General features: G+C 35.9%; 2 protein-coding genes across 2 annotated transcripts; both read right to left on the reverse strand.

The window, feature by feature from the left end:
- Nucleotides 1–2976: 2976 nt before the first annotated feature.
- Nucleotides 2977–6142, reverse strand: LOC124645533 (vegetative cell wall protein gp1-like). The gene is made up of 3 exons (XM_047185343.1): nt 6019–6142; nt 5417–5666; nt 2977–3852 (listed from the first exon to the last, which is right to left on the reverse strand). The coding sequence occupies exons 1-3, from the start codon at nt 6085–6087 to the stop codon at nt 3641–3643; spliced, it is 531 nt and encodes a 176-aa protein (XP_047041299.1). The 5' UTR covers nt 6088–6142; the 3' UTR covers nt 2977–3640.
- A 1227-nt stretch (nt 6143–7369) lies between these two features.
- LOC124645545 lies at nt 7370–19240 on the reverse strand. Its single transcript, XM_047185357.1, has 5 exons — nt 18929–19240; nt 12507–12615; nt 11848–11994; nt 10075–10246; nt 7370–7875 (listed from the first exon to the last, which is right to left on the reverse strand). The coding sequence occupies exons 1-5, from the start codon at nt 19046–19048 to the stop codon at nt 7722–7724; spliced, it is 702 nt and encodes a 233-aa protein (XP_047041313.1). The 5' UTR covers nt 19049–19240; the 3' UTR covers nt 7370–7721.
- Between the last annotated feature and the right edge of the window lie 1050 nt (nt 19241–20290).

Raw genomic sequence — 20290 nt, forward strand, 5'->3', positions numbered from 1 at the left:
GGTTTTTTTTATCTAGTACCTATAATATACATATGTCGTCAAACGTAATGTCTGTAAACCTAAATTAACCGAATATTTCTAATACTTTGCTCATTAATAATTATTATTGTGTTTACATACATTTTGTTTACTTATTTATTTTCTTTGGAAAAACAAACAGATATACAATATGTTGTATATTTGGAGTAATAATATTGACAATGAACGTGTATGTAGAGAAATATTGATAACAAAGTTTCCCATGTCAAAGTTATGTAATATATTATTTTATTATATTTTCCCGACCATACAGGAAAATATAGCGGGTTATTTAAATAACGCTAAATAACGCTTTTTATGCTCTTATACTCTTTACTCTTTTTAATAAAGTCATCAGTCCTTGTTCCTAAGAATAAATAATCATCTTAAATAAATAAATGAAGAACCGTTCGACCGTTGTTGTGCCAACTTCACATAAATCATCTTCTAAATAGTGATAGGTTAAGCCTTGCTTGAGTTATAAAATTACAAGTGAAAAGTGGCATTCTTTTTTATATAATGTAGATAGAAGATAGATATGTACAATACTAGTCTATGTTCCTGTACAACAATCAGAGCAGTAGAAACTTGAGAGTTTCGTCATGGTCTCATGGAAGGCGATCCAGTTTTGACACCAGTGTTACCAGTTAATTCATTTTGTATGCAGCTAGTGTAATGCGCGTGCAATTATTTTGCACTGCACTTCATTTGTATAGGTATTATAGCAAGATCCTGTTATTGTTATGGCGAGATTCCACCAAAATTTTAACGCGCATTTTATTGCGAACGAAAAATGTATACAAAGGATGCATTTTCGTTGACATTTTTGAAATATTCGGAAGCAATTTGATAGTGTTTGTTACAGGGAGTAGACCAGAAGAAACATTTGTGTGAGTCACAGTATCGCACACCGGCGGAACCACGCCTCTATTGAAAGGTTTTAAATTAAATAATATCTCAAAAGAGTAAGAAATTCCCAATTAAAAAAAAAAAATTAAAAGGAGCTCGTATATTATAAAACAGATAGGTACGTCCAGCCTAAAAGTAAATATTTTTGGAACGTTCTTATTGTTTTACCTACTGCAGATTATGACTATCGAAATACCTCATCAATCAATAGTATCGCTAATCATCACAAAAAGACAACAATCCATTAGACTCATAAATCACTCGCTGACCTCACTAAATCAACTGTACCTCTAAATTCCTATCAAAATATTCGCGTCGCCAATAGGACAGAAACAAATGCTATCGAATAAAACAAATGCATACAACCTTGGGAGTTCCTCATCGTAAAATATTTTAAGGCTCAAGTCTTGTACACCAACAACTTAAACATCAGTTTTTTTAAACAAATGTTTAAATACCTATGGTTATCGGCACGAATCTTGAGCTCTGACCTTCACGTGCGTAGAAGTAATTTATTGGGTCCCTTTTGTGCTAGGAAGTGAGGCGCGGGGGCGGGCTAAAGCGGTGATTGGCCCGCAGTGCATCGCGTCATAGCCGTCACTCGGGATTGGTTCTTTGCTTATAAATCACTTCTGCGCAGATGTAGGTAAGAGCTCAAGATTCGTGCCGATAACTATACTATGAATTTTCACGTTCAATTTTCAAAGTAAACAGTGATTTAGAGAGAATCGACCGTTTATGTTGACGGTGTAGGTACGCTTAAGTATTGTGTACTTGTTCATTTGAAGTTATTGGTACCTACAGCGATTCGCCAAGCCATCTGGCCGAAGGTCCTGATATGGCACTTGCTATACGTGACCAGCATTCCAGATTGGTAGACGCACATTTTTTACTTTGAATAGCCCATGACACAGATACTGCAATTGTCGTAATGTTTAAACAATGAATATTCCAATTATTTAAATATTTACTTTGGCCACCATTTTGTTTTGATTTTATCTCACAGATGTTTTAATTAATCAGATGGGTGATAATTGTTCCTTGCTGAATACTCATTCCAAAATATTTGTGACACGATTATCTGTATACTGTAATTCCTACAGAGATGGACACAGAGGGGCGAAAAAAAACATACGGAGTTTTTAAACAAAAGAAAGGTTTTTACAAATTATGAACGTAAGTACAATCAGTGACTAATATTCCTAACATCACCCTCCTGCTCTTATGCCAATTTTATTCGGGGTCAGCACAGCATGTTTTCTCCTTCCATATTTTTCTATTCATAATATATTCGGATCTTAACATACTGCAATTTGTTTTGGAATAAGTTTTACGGCCGGCCGCCCAGCCTGACGCTCCTTGGTACTAATGTTCCTAACAAATTCCTGAATATTCTTTGTATCAATCATATTTCTCAGTGATCTAAAAGTTCTCAGGACACTACAATAATCGATTGTAGCATAATAAAATACCGAAGCCTCAGGTAGGTTCAGATGAACGTGGGAACGCATTTCACTATCTAAACAATCAGGCACCGTATGCAGCAGAATTAATAAGCTGAGCTACAAAGGAACCGCTTATCCACAAGAGAATCTATAGTTGCATGTAGATTTCTATTGCATGCACCAGCTTTACCTTTTAAGTCTGCAATAAATAAAGCCTGAACAAATGGTCTAATTAGAGACAAAAAGTTTTATGTAGCAATGTTATCGACAGTGCTAACTGTTTGTTGCGATATGAAATGTTGTTTCCTGTGCCAATTTGCCAATGTTTTTTGGTGGTAATCCTTTCTGTGGTATCTATTTAATTTATGGCAGCAAAGTATGCAAATGGTTTGAAACTGACCTAGCAATAGGTACTAAAGAACTTTAAAAAAAAAAACCTATTCAATAAATCGAGAACCCGTGAGATCATCCTGAGGAGCTATCAAGGTCTCCAAAAAAACACCCATTCAATAGCAGCCTAATCTCTGTTCATAGCAAAATTTCATAGCTATGAAAATTGTAACACAATATTAATATCATTCAGAGTAAGAAGAAAAAGAAAAACTAATTTCAATAAGTACTTTATTTAATTGAAAAAAAAAATGTACAGATTTGTTATCTCTAATTTTGTGAAAGATTTCTTATACTAACTTTTATCTGGAATCGGTATCATCAAGGAAGGACAAATAAAATGTTGTACACAAAATGTCTCGAGCAAGCACAAAATAAAAATATTTTTAGGTTTTTTACTTAAAATTTGAAAATACTGTTACAACTACATGCTAAATTTATAATATCTACTTTAACAAACATAAATTATTCTATGGTAACATCATCACCCCGATTCGAAAATTTTATGAATTTTTGAGAGTTCTGTAAGGAGCTGTGAAATCATCGATAAAGTTTAAGCAACTTGCTATTATGATGCATAATAGTTGAATTTAACTAAAGCTATAATAGCAAGCCTATTACGGATTAATAATTACCAATTATATTTTAGAGTCATCACACGACACGATCACGTGAGTCTTGTAAAATATTTGTTCATTTTGTTTAATTTCTGCTACTTTGGTATTGCTGTATTAGTTTTATCAAAACAATTTCACATCCCCAACAACACAGAAAAACTCAAAACTTCAATGATAACAAACAACGAATAATCTTCAATCATCGTAATGACTGAAGCAAATCTTATGAGCTAAGAAAGGCACAATCTCAATTAGTTTAAATCACTTTCTGGCAGCTGGGGCGGCAGTAGTAGCCGCAGCAGTGGTGGCCTCGGGAGTAGCTCCTGCTGCCGCTGTCGTTGCTGCTGGGGCCGGGGCTGGAGTAGCGCTAGGAGGCCCTGCAGGACCTGCAGGGTTGTAAGGCGAAAAGACCATGTTCCACCAACCGTTGCCTCCATTAGGCGCCATGCTGAAGTTTGCGCCGCTTTGAGGAGCTGAAATTGAAGGTATAAAACTTTTTATTAACGTAAAGATGGATTCTTGAGAATGAAGAGATGAAGAATAGTTGAGCCGAACAAACATTTACATAACAATAATAGCAAGTCAAAATAAATGTATTTAGAATTTTATGCTTGTCAATTAGTGTGAAAATGTGACCAGGGTCAAATAAAACGAATGTGGAGCGAAGAATATCTTCTTCAAGTTAGGGTAATTTTCATTCATCGATATCAGTTGTATAGACTTATAGACTATCACTTGAAGAACTTGATACCTTTTTGTTCTTTTTGTTCTTGCCAAGATGGGTAAAACCCGGGAAATCTCGAATATATTATAGGAATGCCATTCAACTGTTGCTTTGGGTACATGCCAATGTACTGTCACTAGGTTTATAATATAGATAGATTCACTAGTCATACCGATTCATAGACATATTACTATATGTGTGTGATTCATAGACTTCATTAGGTACACCGTTTTTCATTTTTGAAATATGATTTTATTCGTCATGCATTTACAATATAGGTAACCACAGTTTAAATGTCACCTTTGATCTGCGGTAAAATGGATTGAAATGGAGGTAGTGTTAGTAAAAACAGCCAGTGATCAAATTAATCAATCACGAATAAAAAACGATCATGAGAAATTAGCGGAACTCTAACTTCATGCGAAACGATTAAAATAAGTAATTTATTCCTCCGTGATATCCACTTCCATTTTATTTTATAGTTCCAATGCATCCAGTAATGAAAAGGAAGTACCCTAAGAATTCGTTTTGTTTGAAACACGAACGTTCAAATTCGTAAGGTAATTGCCAGCTATGTGTAATGTGTGTTACAAACAATCCATCAATCACTCATGCTTGATGGTTTTTTATAGAAGTGCTAAATGTAATAGGCCTTGTTCAGAGTTCCAGATGATTGCAGAGCTATCAAGCTTGGTGAGCTAAATCTTTAAGTTTCTACAAGCTGTACAATTTCCAACCTATCACGATAATTCATAGGATCGCTGCCCTGGTTGTAATAATCTGCTCGTATGTAAAGTCAGAGTCATCATCGTCCGAGGCTTTTTCCCAACTATGTTGTGGTCGGCTTCCAGTCTAACCGGATGTAGTGAGTACCAGTACCGAGAAGTGACTGCCCTATCTGACCACCTCAACCCAGTTAAGCGGGCAACCCAATACCGTGTAATGTTTAGACAGTTTAAAGTGCCATTCAAAACACAGACATTGGTGTCTAAGACATACTTAGAAAGTACTACAAACTTACCTGACTTGGAATCGAACCCACGCCCTCATACATGTAAAGTCAGTGTATTCATGAAAATCGCATTAGCATTGCATTGAAGGTCCTCTGTGTGAAGTGTCAATTAACTCAATTCGATAGATTTATACATGTAACTAGCGAAGGGATTGACCGCAATAGTGACCACTGTCCAAATACACATCTCTAATCTATGGGCTCCCAAAATCTCTATTAATATTGATTTTGATAGACGGTCTTGATCATCACATGGTGGAAGTGAAATAAAATAAGTAAATAGTATCTTTCAAATACTTACGAATCACGAAATAATTAACAGGTCCCTGATTTCCTGGACCACCTGGCGGCATTCCTGGAGCACCTGGCATCCATACATTAGCAGGCATTGGTGGCATCCTTGTAGTCGGAGGTCTGGGTCGTCGAGTTGGAGGACAGTCGGCACAGAAATCATCCAAGTAGTCTCCGGAACTGACCGTGGTGGTGGTTGAAGCTGAGACATCGTCGTCTTCGCAGAAAACTTCACACCAAAATCTGGTGCCGAAGAAGGGCTGAAAAATATATTCATAATTGATGACCTTCCAGTAAAAGGTCCAAGTTTTAAAATGTTAGAGATGAAAATAGAGTCGGCAAAAATTGCGATCAGCTTGCGGAAAGTTTGTGTAAATGATTGTCCTCTATTGCCTATTGCCTGTGTCCAAAACTCCTCATATCCTTTAATTGTTATTCCTTCGGTCAATTATAAAATCTTTCATTCATGGAAAGCTTTTGACTGGATTTGGATACCGTACAAATGAAGAACACCCTGATGTAACAAGTAGATGAATTTCATCAGATACTTGAGTATAAGAATATCCTCTAACACTGCACTAAAGAAATGTGTCATAAATGATTGATACGAACCTTGGATACAGAAATTTGGAAGCACAGGAGAATCACAGAAAAATAAAGACACGCTCGCACCTCACCCATGTTTGTGATGTTGTCATGAAAAAAACGTGCGCTCAGTTCCTTTCATACTTATAACGAAGCCTTTTGCGCAAGACGCCTGAATTACTAATACGTTGCCACAGAATATATCCATTATTTTCAGTGGATATGCGTTAACGACGATACTTACTTCAGGGTCGATAAGGTTTTTGTCATTGTTTTCATACCTTGTGTTAAGTTTCGTTTTGTGTTTCATACATCCGGCTGTAATGTGATTAAATTGAAGATTCTTAACATTAGTCAGATGATTATCTGTCTGTTAATCTGTAGCCGGTTTTCCTTCAGTGCTGGTTTTCTAATCCCTCTTTTAATCACTATTTCTGATGGCAAAGGCCGTTGCTGCGTTCAGATTTAAAGAATCTAGGTGGCGTATTTCATCTTTGTCACTAGAATGGCAAAGCGTGCCTCCAATGCCTTTATTATTTTATTTTATAGATCTATCTATTAGGTATTAGTGAGAAGTATCATGACGTTGTATACTATGGTACTGTTTTGAATTTCGTGGTCAGACCGTCAATTATGGATTAATTTATATTCTTGGCGTCATGTAGGTATCGATATATTGATGAAATTGTTTTTTATTAAAGTGTCAAATGTGGTTATAGTTACATAATCATGAATGTTAACAACATAATTTTCCTTTCAATTTGTAAGCCTTTATTTTCCTAATTGCTAATAAATATTTTAATCTATGTCTCTTCACTGGGAATTCTACTTTACGATACAACAATGACGGTCTCATGTTTTAATTTTGCTTGGGTATTATCAGGTCCATTAGACACGGTCAACTTTGAATGTCATAACATAAGTATGGTCGTTTATTGTCCTGTGTATAGACGTTAACTCTTGCGCATACTAATCATGCGTCGAAACAATGCATGCCCTATCAGTTCTCTGAAGTATTCTTAACATTGAATTTGCAATCATCATTGAACTGTGGAACTGTTTAAATCCTTTTTGTTGTCATTGAAATATTAAGTTCTGTTAATTGTTGGTTAAGGTGCTCTACTTTGCGTTAATTTTTGTGTCATGGTCAGATTAGTCCTTCTTTGAAAATATTTATGTTGTCTTTATTTCTTTTAGTCATATTAACGCAACTTTGTCCACCATGATAAGCTAATAGGGTCGAGGATTCACGACAAGCCGACTAATTTGTTATGACAAGTAATGTAATGCATTAGGCATGGTTATTAGTGAAGACTATACTAACTATAGAATTGTCAAACATTGGACCAGGTGTTGGGAGTAAGAGAAAAAACCCATGTTCAAAAATATATTTTATTGTTTCATCATGTCAAAACCTTGCTTTACTTTATACAGTGTGTAATATATTCAAATTCTTAACACATACTTTCTTTCTCTATGCCATTGAAGCTTTCAAGGCACATTATGGTCACACATATTTATTTGGAATAATCTAATTTTATCATCACAGAATTATTGTCAGCCCTTATTTAATAAGATGAGATATAAATCTTAGTATGCAACATGGTCTTTGTAGGCCCAAAGAAAAAAGAATATCGGATCCCATATGTATACAAATAAAAAAAGTTGAACATCAAAACAAAATCTATGACTGTCTTTCTGTATCATCTATATTAAATTCTTCTTATGACTTAATGGCCAAAAGCAACTTTGTAGGAGACTCCTGGTTTCTTGGGCACCTTGCTGCCGACTTCCACAAGAATTGGTGAGTAGTCAAACCTGGGAGGTTTGGTGGAACAATGCTTATGAGGAATCGGGAATACATAGTTGACGTCAACATCGTATCTGTAATTGAAAAATTAGATTTAATACAATTTTGACAACGGTTTTAAATATTTCTTTAGTTAAAAATGGAAAGACATTATTTTGGGTTAGGTTTAGACGAAGATGCTAGGCAAAGTATTGTAAGACATGTATTGGACGGTTGTGTACAGAAGCTGTTTATTTTATTTTTTGTCAAAGCAAAGCAGAATATATGCACAATTTCTTGTTTCCTCCTTGTGTACCCAATAGATTTATTAATTGTCTTCTTAATATAAACTATTCTTGTCAAGACACCAAAGAAAATCAAGTTCTTTTAGTAAAGTTACAAATAAGATTCCGCAGCTCAAGATATGTCACAGTAACAGCTTATTTTAATTAACTTGTAGCTTGTTCTAATCCTCGTTAACTAGCACCAATAAACACAAAGGTAGAACCAGGTAAGTTAAACTGTCGTGTTAACTGTTACACGTATTTACATGTTATACCACTTCAACGTGGGAAAGCTTCTGATGAAAGTAAGACCTTGATAGGAATGGCTGATTGTCACACGGAGCCATTGATAATAATGTAATTGTTTAGTGTTATTGTTAATTATAATATCCTGCTTCATTCATATGATTGTGTGTGTATAAGCTGTATTGGTATATTCTAGGACTAGTTATCTTTTCCTCGTGGTTCAATACGTGTTCGAGGCAACTAATTCCCGCGCTCAGGTAAAAACTCAGGCTGTAAACGTTTAAATCAGTTCAGTGTTTTTAGTGTGAGCGCTAGACGTACAGGCAAAAAGATAGACAGAGATACTGTACTTCTTCTTAACTTTCGAAATAATGAATTTCTCTCAGTATAGATTTTTCAGTCTCAAGTAACACATACCCACTCTAATGAAGAAAGAAATTTGTGATTTGAGAAATCAACTAAAAATTATATACTAAAGATACTATTAAAAGTCAATGTAACCAATAATGGTTAAAGGGAAGAAGCCTTTTATGAATGGTTTTTTGTTCTGAAACTTAACTAAATAACTAGAGACTCGGCTCAACATATAATCATAGCAAATGATACCCGTATTGATTACAAAATCATTATCATTTGCACATGCAATTTAGCTGTTTATTACGTGTTACATGTAATCTCAATAAAAACATAAGTGTTAGTAGGTAGGCAGGGTTTCCGATCCACTTTCCTAGTGAGCTGGATATGATGAAGATGTACCTTTTAAGGTCAGACAGCAGGTTGATACATTATCTGCTTAGCCATATCCCAGCTATGTTGAGGTCGGCATCTATTCTAATCGGCCGCGGATGAGTACCAGTGATTTACATGGGGAGACTGCCTATCTCACTTCCTCAACCCAGCACACATGCCAGCCTTCCAGCTCACATTAGGAAATAATAGATAAAAGATAAGTACATGAAGAAATATCTTTCTGCTATATTTGTAGAAAAATAAGAAGGAAAAATCTTTGTGAGTACACGACCTATAAACTTAGTTTTTTCTTCTGTACGTGAGATTAAGGAGTTTGACTCACTTTTTCTTCTAAAAGTTCTAACTTGAGTGTAACTTATGGCTCAGGATAAGAACTACTTGAGTAGTACCCAATACTATTAATTTAAAAGTATCTCTTTGGAAACTAGGACGTTACGGTCAATAAATAAAGGAGAATGGATGTACTGATCATTTCCTATATCCTGCTGAATGTGGATCAAACGGGGATTTGATTTAGTAAGATAGCAGAAAATCCTGATTATTTAAGGCTGTGCGTGTATATAAAACCGTATAGTATCATATTCATTTAATTAAATGCACTATGAAGAAAAACAACTTGAGAACCGAGGTTTTTCATCAAATCCATTTAGCATTACAGCTGTGATCAATAGAGCTTAGATACTTTATTTTTGATCATTATTTTCTTTATGACCTTTCCCTCATAGGTACTCATAAAACTCTTTGCTACGCCTACAGGATTCAAATTGATTTTACTATTTTATACTCCAACCTTACGTACATTATAGAATTGAATAAACGATGAATATCTCCTTACCTCGGCAACTTATCTCTCAAATAAGCCATTACGTTCTTAGGCAGCGTGGTGGTCCGCGACAGGACAAACGCGCTCAAGTAGCGCGTGCCCTCCGTCTGCTCGGCACAGTGGAGGAGCAGGGCCCAGGTCTTGTACTCCGTGTCTAACACGTATGTGTAGTATATGAATATCCCTCTTACCTCGGCAACTTGTCCCTCAAGTAAGCCATCACGTTCTTAGGCAGCGCGGTGGTCCGCGACAGGACAAACGCGCTCAAGTAGCGCGCGCCCTCCGTCTGCTCGGCACAGTGGAGGAGCAGAGCCCAGGTCTTGTACTCCGTGTCTAACACGTACGTGTTGTATATGCCGTCGTCTGGAAGACAAAGAAAATATTGTATTAGCTGCTAATAATTAGCAGGATTTTAGGGTCCTAACTAAAGTTTTGAGCGAAGTCTTTTTAAGGTATCGGGAGAGTGGCTAACTGGTTTTAGGAAATCTGATAGGTACGATGCAAAAAGTAAGGCACTATGCAAAAAACTGGAACTAGCAGCTGTGAACCGTTAGACTAAAAGCCGACCCCAATATTGTTGGGAGAGGGCTAGGCAGATATTGACTTTTGCTTTGTATGTAGACTGAATAGACATAATAACAGTTTCAACTATGTTGACAATTTCGTGGCCATCAACGGACTTTTATCAAGATAAAGGATAACGAAGCGGTAAGAATCTGATATAGGAGCTAAGCTAAGTATGTACATTTTCAATTAAAAGTTACTTTACTTGAAATTCGCTTTTAGAGTAAACATTAAAGCTAATACACAGCCTGTCTACGTTCAACGTGTTTCCCAAAGGCTGCATCTACATAATCAAACATGATTAATAAGCTCGGGATATTGAAAATTGTATAACGTTGGTACACATTCAGGTTCTTATTACAGAAGCTTTTACAAAATTGGACGAACATTCTCTTAATCTTTGCCGAAATACTCAGAAATAAAACGGTTAGTGATCTATATGCATACCTACTAATATTACTATGAGGAAATATGTTATTTTGTGTGTTTCTACCTTAAAGACTACCTTAAACAAAGTACTAAATCGATTTTAAAAAACCTTTCACAGTTGGGAAGCTACACTATCCCTGGGTGACGTAGGCTATATTTAAGTAATCTCCACGGAACGCCGGAAACAGTAAGAACCGCGGGAAACAGTGAGTAAAAAATGAAGTTGAGGGAAATGTAGTTGTTTTCTTCTTCCTCCTGTCCTGTTCCCAGTTGTTTAAATATAGATTTTTTATAGTATGTATAATATGTAACCCCACACCCACTCATACGATAAACAAATAAATAATAATATAACCATCATATCGCCAAATTCAAAGCAAGTCCTCAAAACCACGACCATAACGGACTTATCTTAATTAATAGTCACACAGTCCCTAAGAATAATGAGTGTCGTGTCGTACGAACTAACCCGAGGATTATATGAAGAGGACAGGAAAGTCCCGAAGTACGAAAATAGTGTGGTTACCCTTGAGAGATAGCCTGAAGGTAGATTTACTTGCTGTTAGCTGTGTTTATGGATTCGGTGTCTTGTTTATAAGGAAAATGAAGGGACAGATTATGTACGCATTCAGTGTCCTGTTTTGAGGAAAGTAAAGGGAGAAGTTAAGTATGTACTTATTCCTTTTTGTGTAGTAGTAGTTTCTATACAGTATACAATATTATATTGTTCGTATTATACCTACTTGATTTATAAATACAGTTTCTTTTTTCAACAGGTTACATAAATAGGACCTTATCTTGTACATGGGATCTTTGCATAACCGTTCCTTGCAAGTGCACCGTGCCTTTTGCAAGACTCAGTGGACTATAAGTAATCAACAAATCAGTATTTGAAAATTATTGTTTCCCATTTTTATTTCTTTTTCCGCAAATATCAACTCATGTAATGTTTTATTTTCCTCCCCACTTACAAGTTTTCTCAGCATGCGTCCAGTGTGCGGGCTCGTTCAAGTCCACCCGCCATGTGATATTGCCCAGTAGGTTCTCTCCGAGGGGATCATCGGCAAAACGGTATGTGAAGTTCATTGTCACCCCTGGTGTGAATTCTATTGAACCATCTGTGAAATAAGTTTTTTTTTTGTTATTAAAGAGCAATAATTATGAATATTATATTGATAGCTCATATTCATGTTTAGTTACGGTGCACCTACTCGGTGCATGTAGTTGACATGCTCAAGTGACAATTGACAAGTGACAAGAGCTCGCGGTTGTGTACTTTTCTTTGGTACATTCGCCTCAACATGCGCAAGCTACTTGCACCGTGTAAATGTACCTTTATCTAAATAAATTAAAAGTTTGTAGGAAAGTAAAAATGCTATGGGCTTCGAAACTTCTTTCAGACTAAAATAAAACTTCAGTAAAAATATATGAAAACATCGTCACTGTTAAAACAAAAACATGTCAAACAATACAGACTCATTTCCACGTCTCGTGGTGACAAAAATAAAAATGTAAATTAATGAATGAAGCAGTCTTAACAAGCACATCTAAAGTCCGTAACGAACAGCCACATGTTTCAAAGTCAAATAAACTTCAAAGGAAAATATAGTATTTTATGTTTTATATAGACCTGCGGTGGGAACGTGGTCGTCTTCGGTGAAAACTGCTCGCATACAGCTGTACGAGAGAGCCTCTTCAGCACTCGCATAATATTCCACTACAAACCAGTCTCCCAGCATCTGCAAACGAAAATGAACTTTAATCTTTCCACAATAAGTTTCAATATCCCTTGATGCAGCTTGGCAATTTTACGCCTTACTTTAACTTATTACTAAGCCGGTGTTGCGTGATTTTGCTATTAGTTTTATGTTAGGCGTTTAAAAAGTTGAGATGCAAAAGTTGCTCAGATATTAATATAGTTTTAGTGAAATTGCAAAGTACGAGTAATATTGAATTTCTTACTTGTTACAGACCGATCGATAACTAGTAACGGCCTTTAGAGGATTAAAAAGATTATAGTAATTGATGCTCTTAGATTAAAAATAGGAGTATAGATAATATTTAAGACTGCTTATTAAGTATCTTCTTGTAATATTATGATGTGCTTTTAATATCACAATCCAAAAATAGGCTAATCTGTATATTTGAACAGCAATTACAAAGTAGGTATTTTATACCTGATTCATCACTCTCATACACTTTTACCTTCTTATACACTTCTGTCGTATAAATAAGGGAGAGTCACTGAACTTACGTATTTTCCCCACCATTTAAAATAACGAATTGAATTTTAAAATAAATGCCGTATTTACATAATAAGTCATGGATTATTTAAAATAATAAATTGCTCCTCACTTTCTTTATTTAAAACACGCAAAAAATAACCATACTCCTTAGATATCTACCGTCTAAGCTAGCTTAAACTTAAGTATTTCAATTTAAAATCGGAAGAAAGCTGCATACATTTAAACTTCAAATCTCAAAGTCAATCATTATGTAAAGACGTTATGAATTCATTAGAAAACATTATCCTTTGTAAATAGAAAGTGAAATGTCTAAGTGGCTTCATTGAGTCATCAGATGACTTTCAAAGTGATACCCGTCATACATGGAGTAAGGAAACATGAGCGGAGATGCTATAATTCAGGTAGGTCAGACACTTTCTTCTAGGTCAAATTCGTATGGTGGGAACACCAAAATGATCAATCACGAGTGAACTAACGAGGCATTTTGGCGCGCTACTTTCTTAGATGATTTTCCATTATGGCATCTCCGCTAGTCATTTTGTTCTCCATGGTACCTATCATATCATTGTATTCATATGCAAATGTGTATTGAAATGTCAGGTTGTATACACTTGTCTGACAGATCTTGTTCATGTAACAATACGTCTTGTTACTGGCGGTCATAATTTAATCTGCTTATCATGAATAGGAAATGTGTTCTAACAGATGTTACGAATGTCTATGTAAGTAATAGATAATCTCAGTGTTGGTGAAGTTAATATCAATAGGTTTTTTTTTGTATGGAGCTAAAAAGGTGCTGTGTTTAAGCCTTATGTTCTTAGACAACGTAATATAAGACGACTCATGTAGCGTTATCACACAAGCGGATTTTCACGATAGCAAACAATTGATAAATTACTGGTTCAAAGGATATAAAACCTAGGACCGAACGACAGATTTTTTCGATCGGAATATGTAGCACATAGTACAACATTCTCGCAACAAAATTCTCTAGAATAAAAGCACTCTGAACAGATGGCCAGGAAATCTAAGGATACAAATAAATATCAAAACGTTACTGCGCAAATATAAAGAAATCATCGACACAATCACTCCATTACATGATACATTTTCCTAGAATTGTGTTCGAAAATATTGAAGGTCAAGTTTGCCTTCAACTCCCTTTTCCCTTACATTAGTAACACCTTTACCTTATTTTATTTGTCGGGAAAAAGGTACAGAAATCAGATTATTTTCCGGAGCTCTCTATTGCTCACTCTGATGAATATCCCTCTTGAAACTAAGTAGCCTTTTCACGTCAACTTCACGCCCTCTCAAACAAATCCTTCGTTAGGTAACCTTTCTTTAGTTTGTTAGTTGGTATAAATAAAACAAAGTATCTTGGACTTTAAGATGGAGAATTAATCTAGGTATACTATTATTAATAAAGAAAAATTTTATTGCTTGTTTGTTTGCTTTTAATAGGTTCCGAAATTGAATGATTTGAGAAATTATACAATACATATCAGTACCTACTAGAAACTTGTACTTGTACTTCAATATTTTTTTCAGGTGCGGGAGGATCTCACGGAATGCGGGTGACACTGCGGTAAAAAGCTAGTACATATATTATATAGGTTTGTTTGTTTAGACAAAGTCATCAAAACCATTCTAATCTGAAAGCTGACATAATCAGCTGAATAATTGAATTACTGTATTACATTTGGTTAAAGTTTCTCTGCTCTTTTAATTGTAGTAGAAACAAAATAATAATTTTGATAAAGAAAATCTGTATTTACATAAACATTCACAAACAGCAACATGATATTTACTGGAGCATAAATCACAGATGAATGGTCTCGAAATAAAGCTAAACATACTAAACCATACTCATACATTGGAGGATAATAATATTATGTTGTATTCACGGGTCCATTGAATTCTACTCATATTATATTATGCGAAAGTTTATAAGGATGTATAATGTTTGTTAGTCCTTCACGCTTAAATACTGTATCTATGAGTTATGATAAAACTTGACAGTGATAGGTAGCTTTTATGAATAGTCACATATGAGTCAGATTATATTATACTTAGATCTAGCAACTGCCCACGGTTAACCATCATCCCATCTACGCCTGTGATGAATTATTAATACATGGTAAGAAGACATATTTCTAACCTTACAGGAAAATAAGAATTGACACCACCAATCTAGGTCCTTGCTTAGTTCAGTAATTGCAGCTTTAAGATATAGCTGAAATCAAGTAAAATAGCAAGTTTTCAATTATAATGTGATTCTAGTGAGTAATTGAGTAAATTAACGGCGTCGCGTCTGTTTATCAGCTCGCGTCCGCTGCCCACGCATGCGCGGACTTTACCTCCATATCGCTGCGTGTTTGTACGGAAATATCGTTAGTTATACGTCTTTTCTACATGATATTGTTCTCAAATAAATATTTAGCGAATTCAGTTATTATGGCAAATTGAATCCTTGTGCTGTATGTACCTCTCATTGGTACCTGTTACCTGTCTTATCGCACCTTTTAAGTAAGTATTCTTCTTTGATCCTCAGTAATTGATTCATCAAACATTATCTGAGAACAACGCTTTGTTCTTAGATATACGGGCTTGTAATCAGACATCTTCATACAATTTTGATTTTGCAAGAGCATCTCATTCGTTGCTCAAGTATTTTTCAATTCAATTATAAAATTCGTGGTTATAAAAATAGTATTTTTTGTAGAAGGGTTTTGTTAATTAGGGCGATCATGATATTTTATTATTAAAATTAAAAATAATTGATCCACATTGCTGATACACATGCTTTGGGGTACTTCAAGGAGACATTTTAAGACCATGGTAATTAAATTGCTAAAATGATATACATATTCTGTGTTTTAAATTACTACAATTTAAAGCGACATGGAACTGAAAAATTAAACTTGTTGGAAAACTGACTATTACATACCATGTTAGCATATGCTTAACCTTCTCTTTAAACCAACAAGCAACATTTTACTTTACTTTCGAACTAAAAGCAAAACAAAGTTTCTTAAAGATCCGGTTTTCACTTTAATTTTCATGAAAACCAACTCAGGCTTATTACGTACTCAAATTTTCGGGCAGTACTAACAATAAAGAGTGTTATAACTTTCTTTAATTTACATTGAAGTTTATTCCTTGTATTAGAGTACAAAAGTAAGTATTTTGTAAGCGCAAACATGGTTGGTAACTGCTTCGGCGATTTATGAGCTTACATTTGATTACCATCTTTAGTAGTCCAAAATGAAGCAAGTATTTTATCGCCAGCAGCAACTACAAACAGTGAAGAGAATTTAAACATTATAAAAGCTACTGGTTTTTATCTACATACAGCTTAAATTATATCAGATTTTGTAAAAAGTAAAGCTCGCTTTAAGAGTACCCTGCAAACTTTTAGTCGGCTGATAGTTTGGGGCTCATAAATAAATCAGTATGAAGATGCATATGGTATTACGCACATTACAAAGATCAGGTATTTAGCCGGTATCAGACCGACTGAAAACTTTGATTGGAATCAAGATTTTATATAACATTTTTTTGGCTTAGGTACCATCTAGGGTCAACTGTGTGCGGGTAGTCTTATTCTGTGTGCTTGTTTTTTTTTTTTTTTTAACGACGTCAAAAATCATCAAATGACCCCTCCCGCTGTGATTTAGCGGCGGTGAGGGAGTGTCAGACTCTTACTGACTAAAAACCGTCGTGTTCCATCATAAGCCTTTTATGTACCAGGGCCGCGGTATCTCTTTCGAACAACCCGCAGCACCGGCAGGCCTTGGCCCTGCTGGGCCCCGCTGGGGTTGCTGACATCGACACGGGTCTGTCGTCTAAGCAGTCAGAGGGACGATGAGCCACCCGAACTCACCGCCCACAGACCCACGCCTACGGTGGCCGGGAGTCATCTCGCGACACCCGGCGCCCATGGTGTCTACCTGGTCCAGCGCGGCGGCCAGGATGAGAGGTGCGAACTCTCTGGCGTTCCGCCTCCTCCTTCTAGAGCATGACCGCTTCGCAGAAGGAGGCGACGGCATCCCATTCCCTCTCGCCCCAGACCATGACCTGAACCAGGGCCGGACGCGAGAGGTCGCCGCCGCCCAAAGCCTCGACGAGGACCCGGCGGTGCCCTTCCCACGCAGGGCACTCATGGACTGTGCGGTCCACCGTGTCCTCGGGGCTGTCCGCACAGTGGTGACACCCGGGTGCCTCCTCACGACCGATTCGATGCAGGTACCTCCCGAAACAACCGTGTCCGGTGAGGACCTGCGTCATTCGATACGTGAGGGCGCCGTGACTCTTCCCGAGCCACTCCTCAAAGAGGGGACTTACCGCCACTATGGTGGCGTGCCCTTTATTCTGTGTGCTTGTTATTGGTTTAAAAATTTCAATCAATACAGAAAGAATAGCAACAAATTCGAACAATTTAAACGGTGGAGTGCAATCAAAAGTTTTGATTGCATTAGTTGAACTGTATGTTTAACTTGTGCAATAGCGAAAATTGTTCAAGCGAATTATTGACTTTCATCTATGCTTCGCTGTGGAACATATGAGTTACGTTGTATGAATATGTGCCTATATGTACTTTGAGATTTTATGTTCGTAAAATGCGTTTAACGTTAAAGAGTTAGCAGTAGGGAATGCAATCCCGATCCCGGGGGATCCCGATCTCGCGAGATCTCGTGTAATTTTTCGGGATCAATCCCGACGCATCATATGACGAGATCCCGTTCGAGATTGACGGGATTGGGCGGCAGTGGTCAGCGACGCAACACACACACAACCAAGTCCTTTTGCACGTATATATACGTCCACGAGCTTAGACAAATTAGAATCTACCATTAAAAAAGAAATGGATTTGCTTGAGTGTGGAGGCACAAGGGGGCGATTTTTGCAGTTTGCATATAATTGCTTCGCCACGCTGTTGCCAACCAGCGTTGAGTCGGAGAGGGCATTCTCAGCAGCGGGGTACATTGCAACGGACATTAGATGCCGTTTAGCAGATGAAACTATTAATACCCTTTGTTTTTTAAGGAGTCATTCTCAAAATCACTCTTTTTCCTAATTCCCTTGAAATAAGCTTATTGTTTTGATTACCTAATTTACCTACGTTAATTTCCTTACAACCTGATTATTATTTAGTTGGTAAGATTAAAGAATAAAGGTTTTTATTTTCTTTCGAGTAATATGTTATTTTAATTAACCTCACTATAGTTCGGCCATTCAGAGAATGCGTTCCTGACACGTCGCGATTGAACTGACGACGTAACTTTGCAATGGCGTTGCAGTTACGATAAAAATATTTTTGCTGGTTGTTTACCGTTTTAACAATTGAGGAGCATTAAAACAACATTATTATATCAATAATCAATGAATGTAGTTACGTCGTCAGTTCAATCGCGACGTGTCAGGAACGCATTCTCTGAATGGCCGAACTATATCACAAACACGCAGTTATTAGCCTTTTCAGTCATCTGAATTCATTTTTTTTTTAATTAGACGGGATCCCGAAAATTCCGGGATCCCGCGGGATTGATATTTCTAATCCCGCGGGATCCCGAATTTGCAATCTCGAGTCGGGATTGCATTCCCTAGTTAGCAGTAAGTAGACATTCACTTAAAAAGGAATAGATAGACCACAGACAGAGAAGAGTTACAATCGTTGAGAAGTATGGATTTATTGTTTTAACTTAATAGTACTTATAAGAAGACAAAAAACATATATACAATCACTTAATCTTTCAAAATAATGTATTAGCAACTATAGTTATGAAGGAAAACTAGTACAAACCCGAGGCAAGTCAAAATGCGGCACCGCCCTCACTTCAGGGCATTTCCTTTTATCCACATACTTTGCTGAACTCATATGTACCAGAATCGAGCACACCACCAAATACAACACTTTTGCCATATTTAAAATTTTATTTTTAATTTAAAAATGAAAAATATAAGCACACTTTTTTCACTTATTTATTGGCCACTGTCAATAATTTATTGGGTTATTTGATTTATTTATTAAGAACTGTCAATAATTTATTGATTGAGTTATTTAAGTTTAAAACGTTTTAGTATGGCGGGAGTCAGCTTCGAACTAACAAAAAGGGAATTGTTATCAATATTTTGTATGGGACACAAGTAAATGGGTATGCTAGCAGCATACCATTATCAGTATGACTCATTTATTGTTTCGTTTAATGGTCCTTTTTAAAGAATTTTGTATGGTTAATGGTAGGTAGATAATGTTTGGAATGTTGTTAGTAAAGGGATTCGGGAAGGATATTGACGAATATTTGAATTGGTCATGTTTGTTTGTTATTGACTTATTGCTGTCGTTATTTCGGCAATGATTTGATGTGGCTTTACTTATCAGTTGAATCATTATTGTAAGAAAAAAATAAAGAAAGAAGGAAAGAAAAATAATTTATTTTTGCGCAGACGCACACGTATACACACAAAAAAAGTAAGCAGTAGTTGCTTTGGTTAATATAGTATTTGTGTTAAAAGTCCTATCAAGATTGTATTTTTTTTTAATTTTGGAGTATAGTTATGACTTGCTGAAATTATAAAAGCGTTTAAGGTCTATTAGTGTTCGCCGTTTGTTTGTAGTTTCAGTAATGATTTCTTGCAAGTGGAAGTAAGTTAAAACTGATTGGTAATATAAAGTTGTAGACAAAAACAAGCTGATTCTTTTAACCTTAATATTATTGTTTTTTTATTGTTATGTTTATTCATAAAACCAGACATCAAAATGATTGAGAGTTCAAAAAACGTGTAAATGTTGGTATTTCTCACAAATTCAGAGCGCCATAGATCACAATATTCTAAAGAAAATTAATGCGCTTGAATGTAAAATGTCAAATAAAGCATAAAACCATTTATCGTCTGATATACCTATTTAATATGGAAATTGACATCTGGAAAAAAACCTAGAATTTTGAATAATTTTGGAATCTAGACTGTTAAAATAATCTAGGTGTCTGGCTTTTTAGACTGCATACTGTATTCTAAAAATGTCATCTTAATCTTACGTAGCTAGGCCAAATCATGTCTACCTACATATTTTTATTTTATATAAACTTAGATTCTTCGATATTACTACGATTTATAGACTTGCAATTAAACCAGTCCGAGAAACAATACTATTCCTACTGTG

The sequence above is a fragment of the Helicoverpa zea genome, unplaced genomic scaffold, assembly GCF_022581195.2.
Source record: "Helicoverpa zea isolate HzStark_Cry1AcR unplaced genomic scaffold, ilHelZeax1.1 pri_000016Farrow_1_scaff_4_deb, whole genome shotgun sequence".
Taxonomy (NCBI): domain Eukaryota; kingdom Metazoa; phylum Arthropoda; class Insecta; order Lepidoptera; family Noctuidae; genus Helicoverpa; species Helicoverpa zea.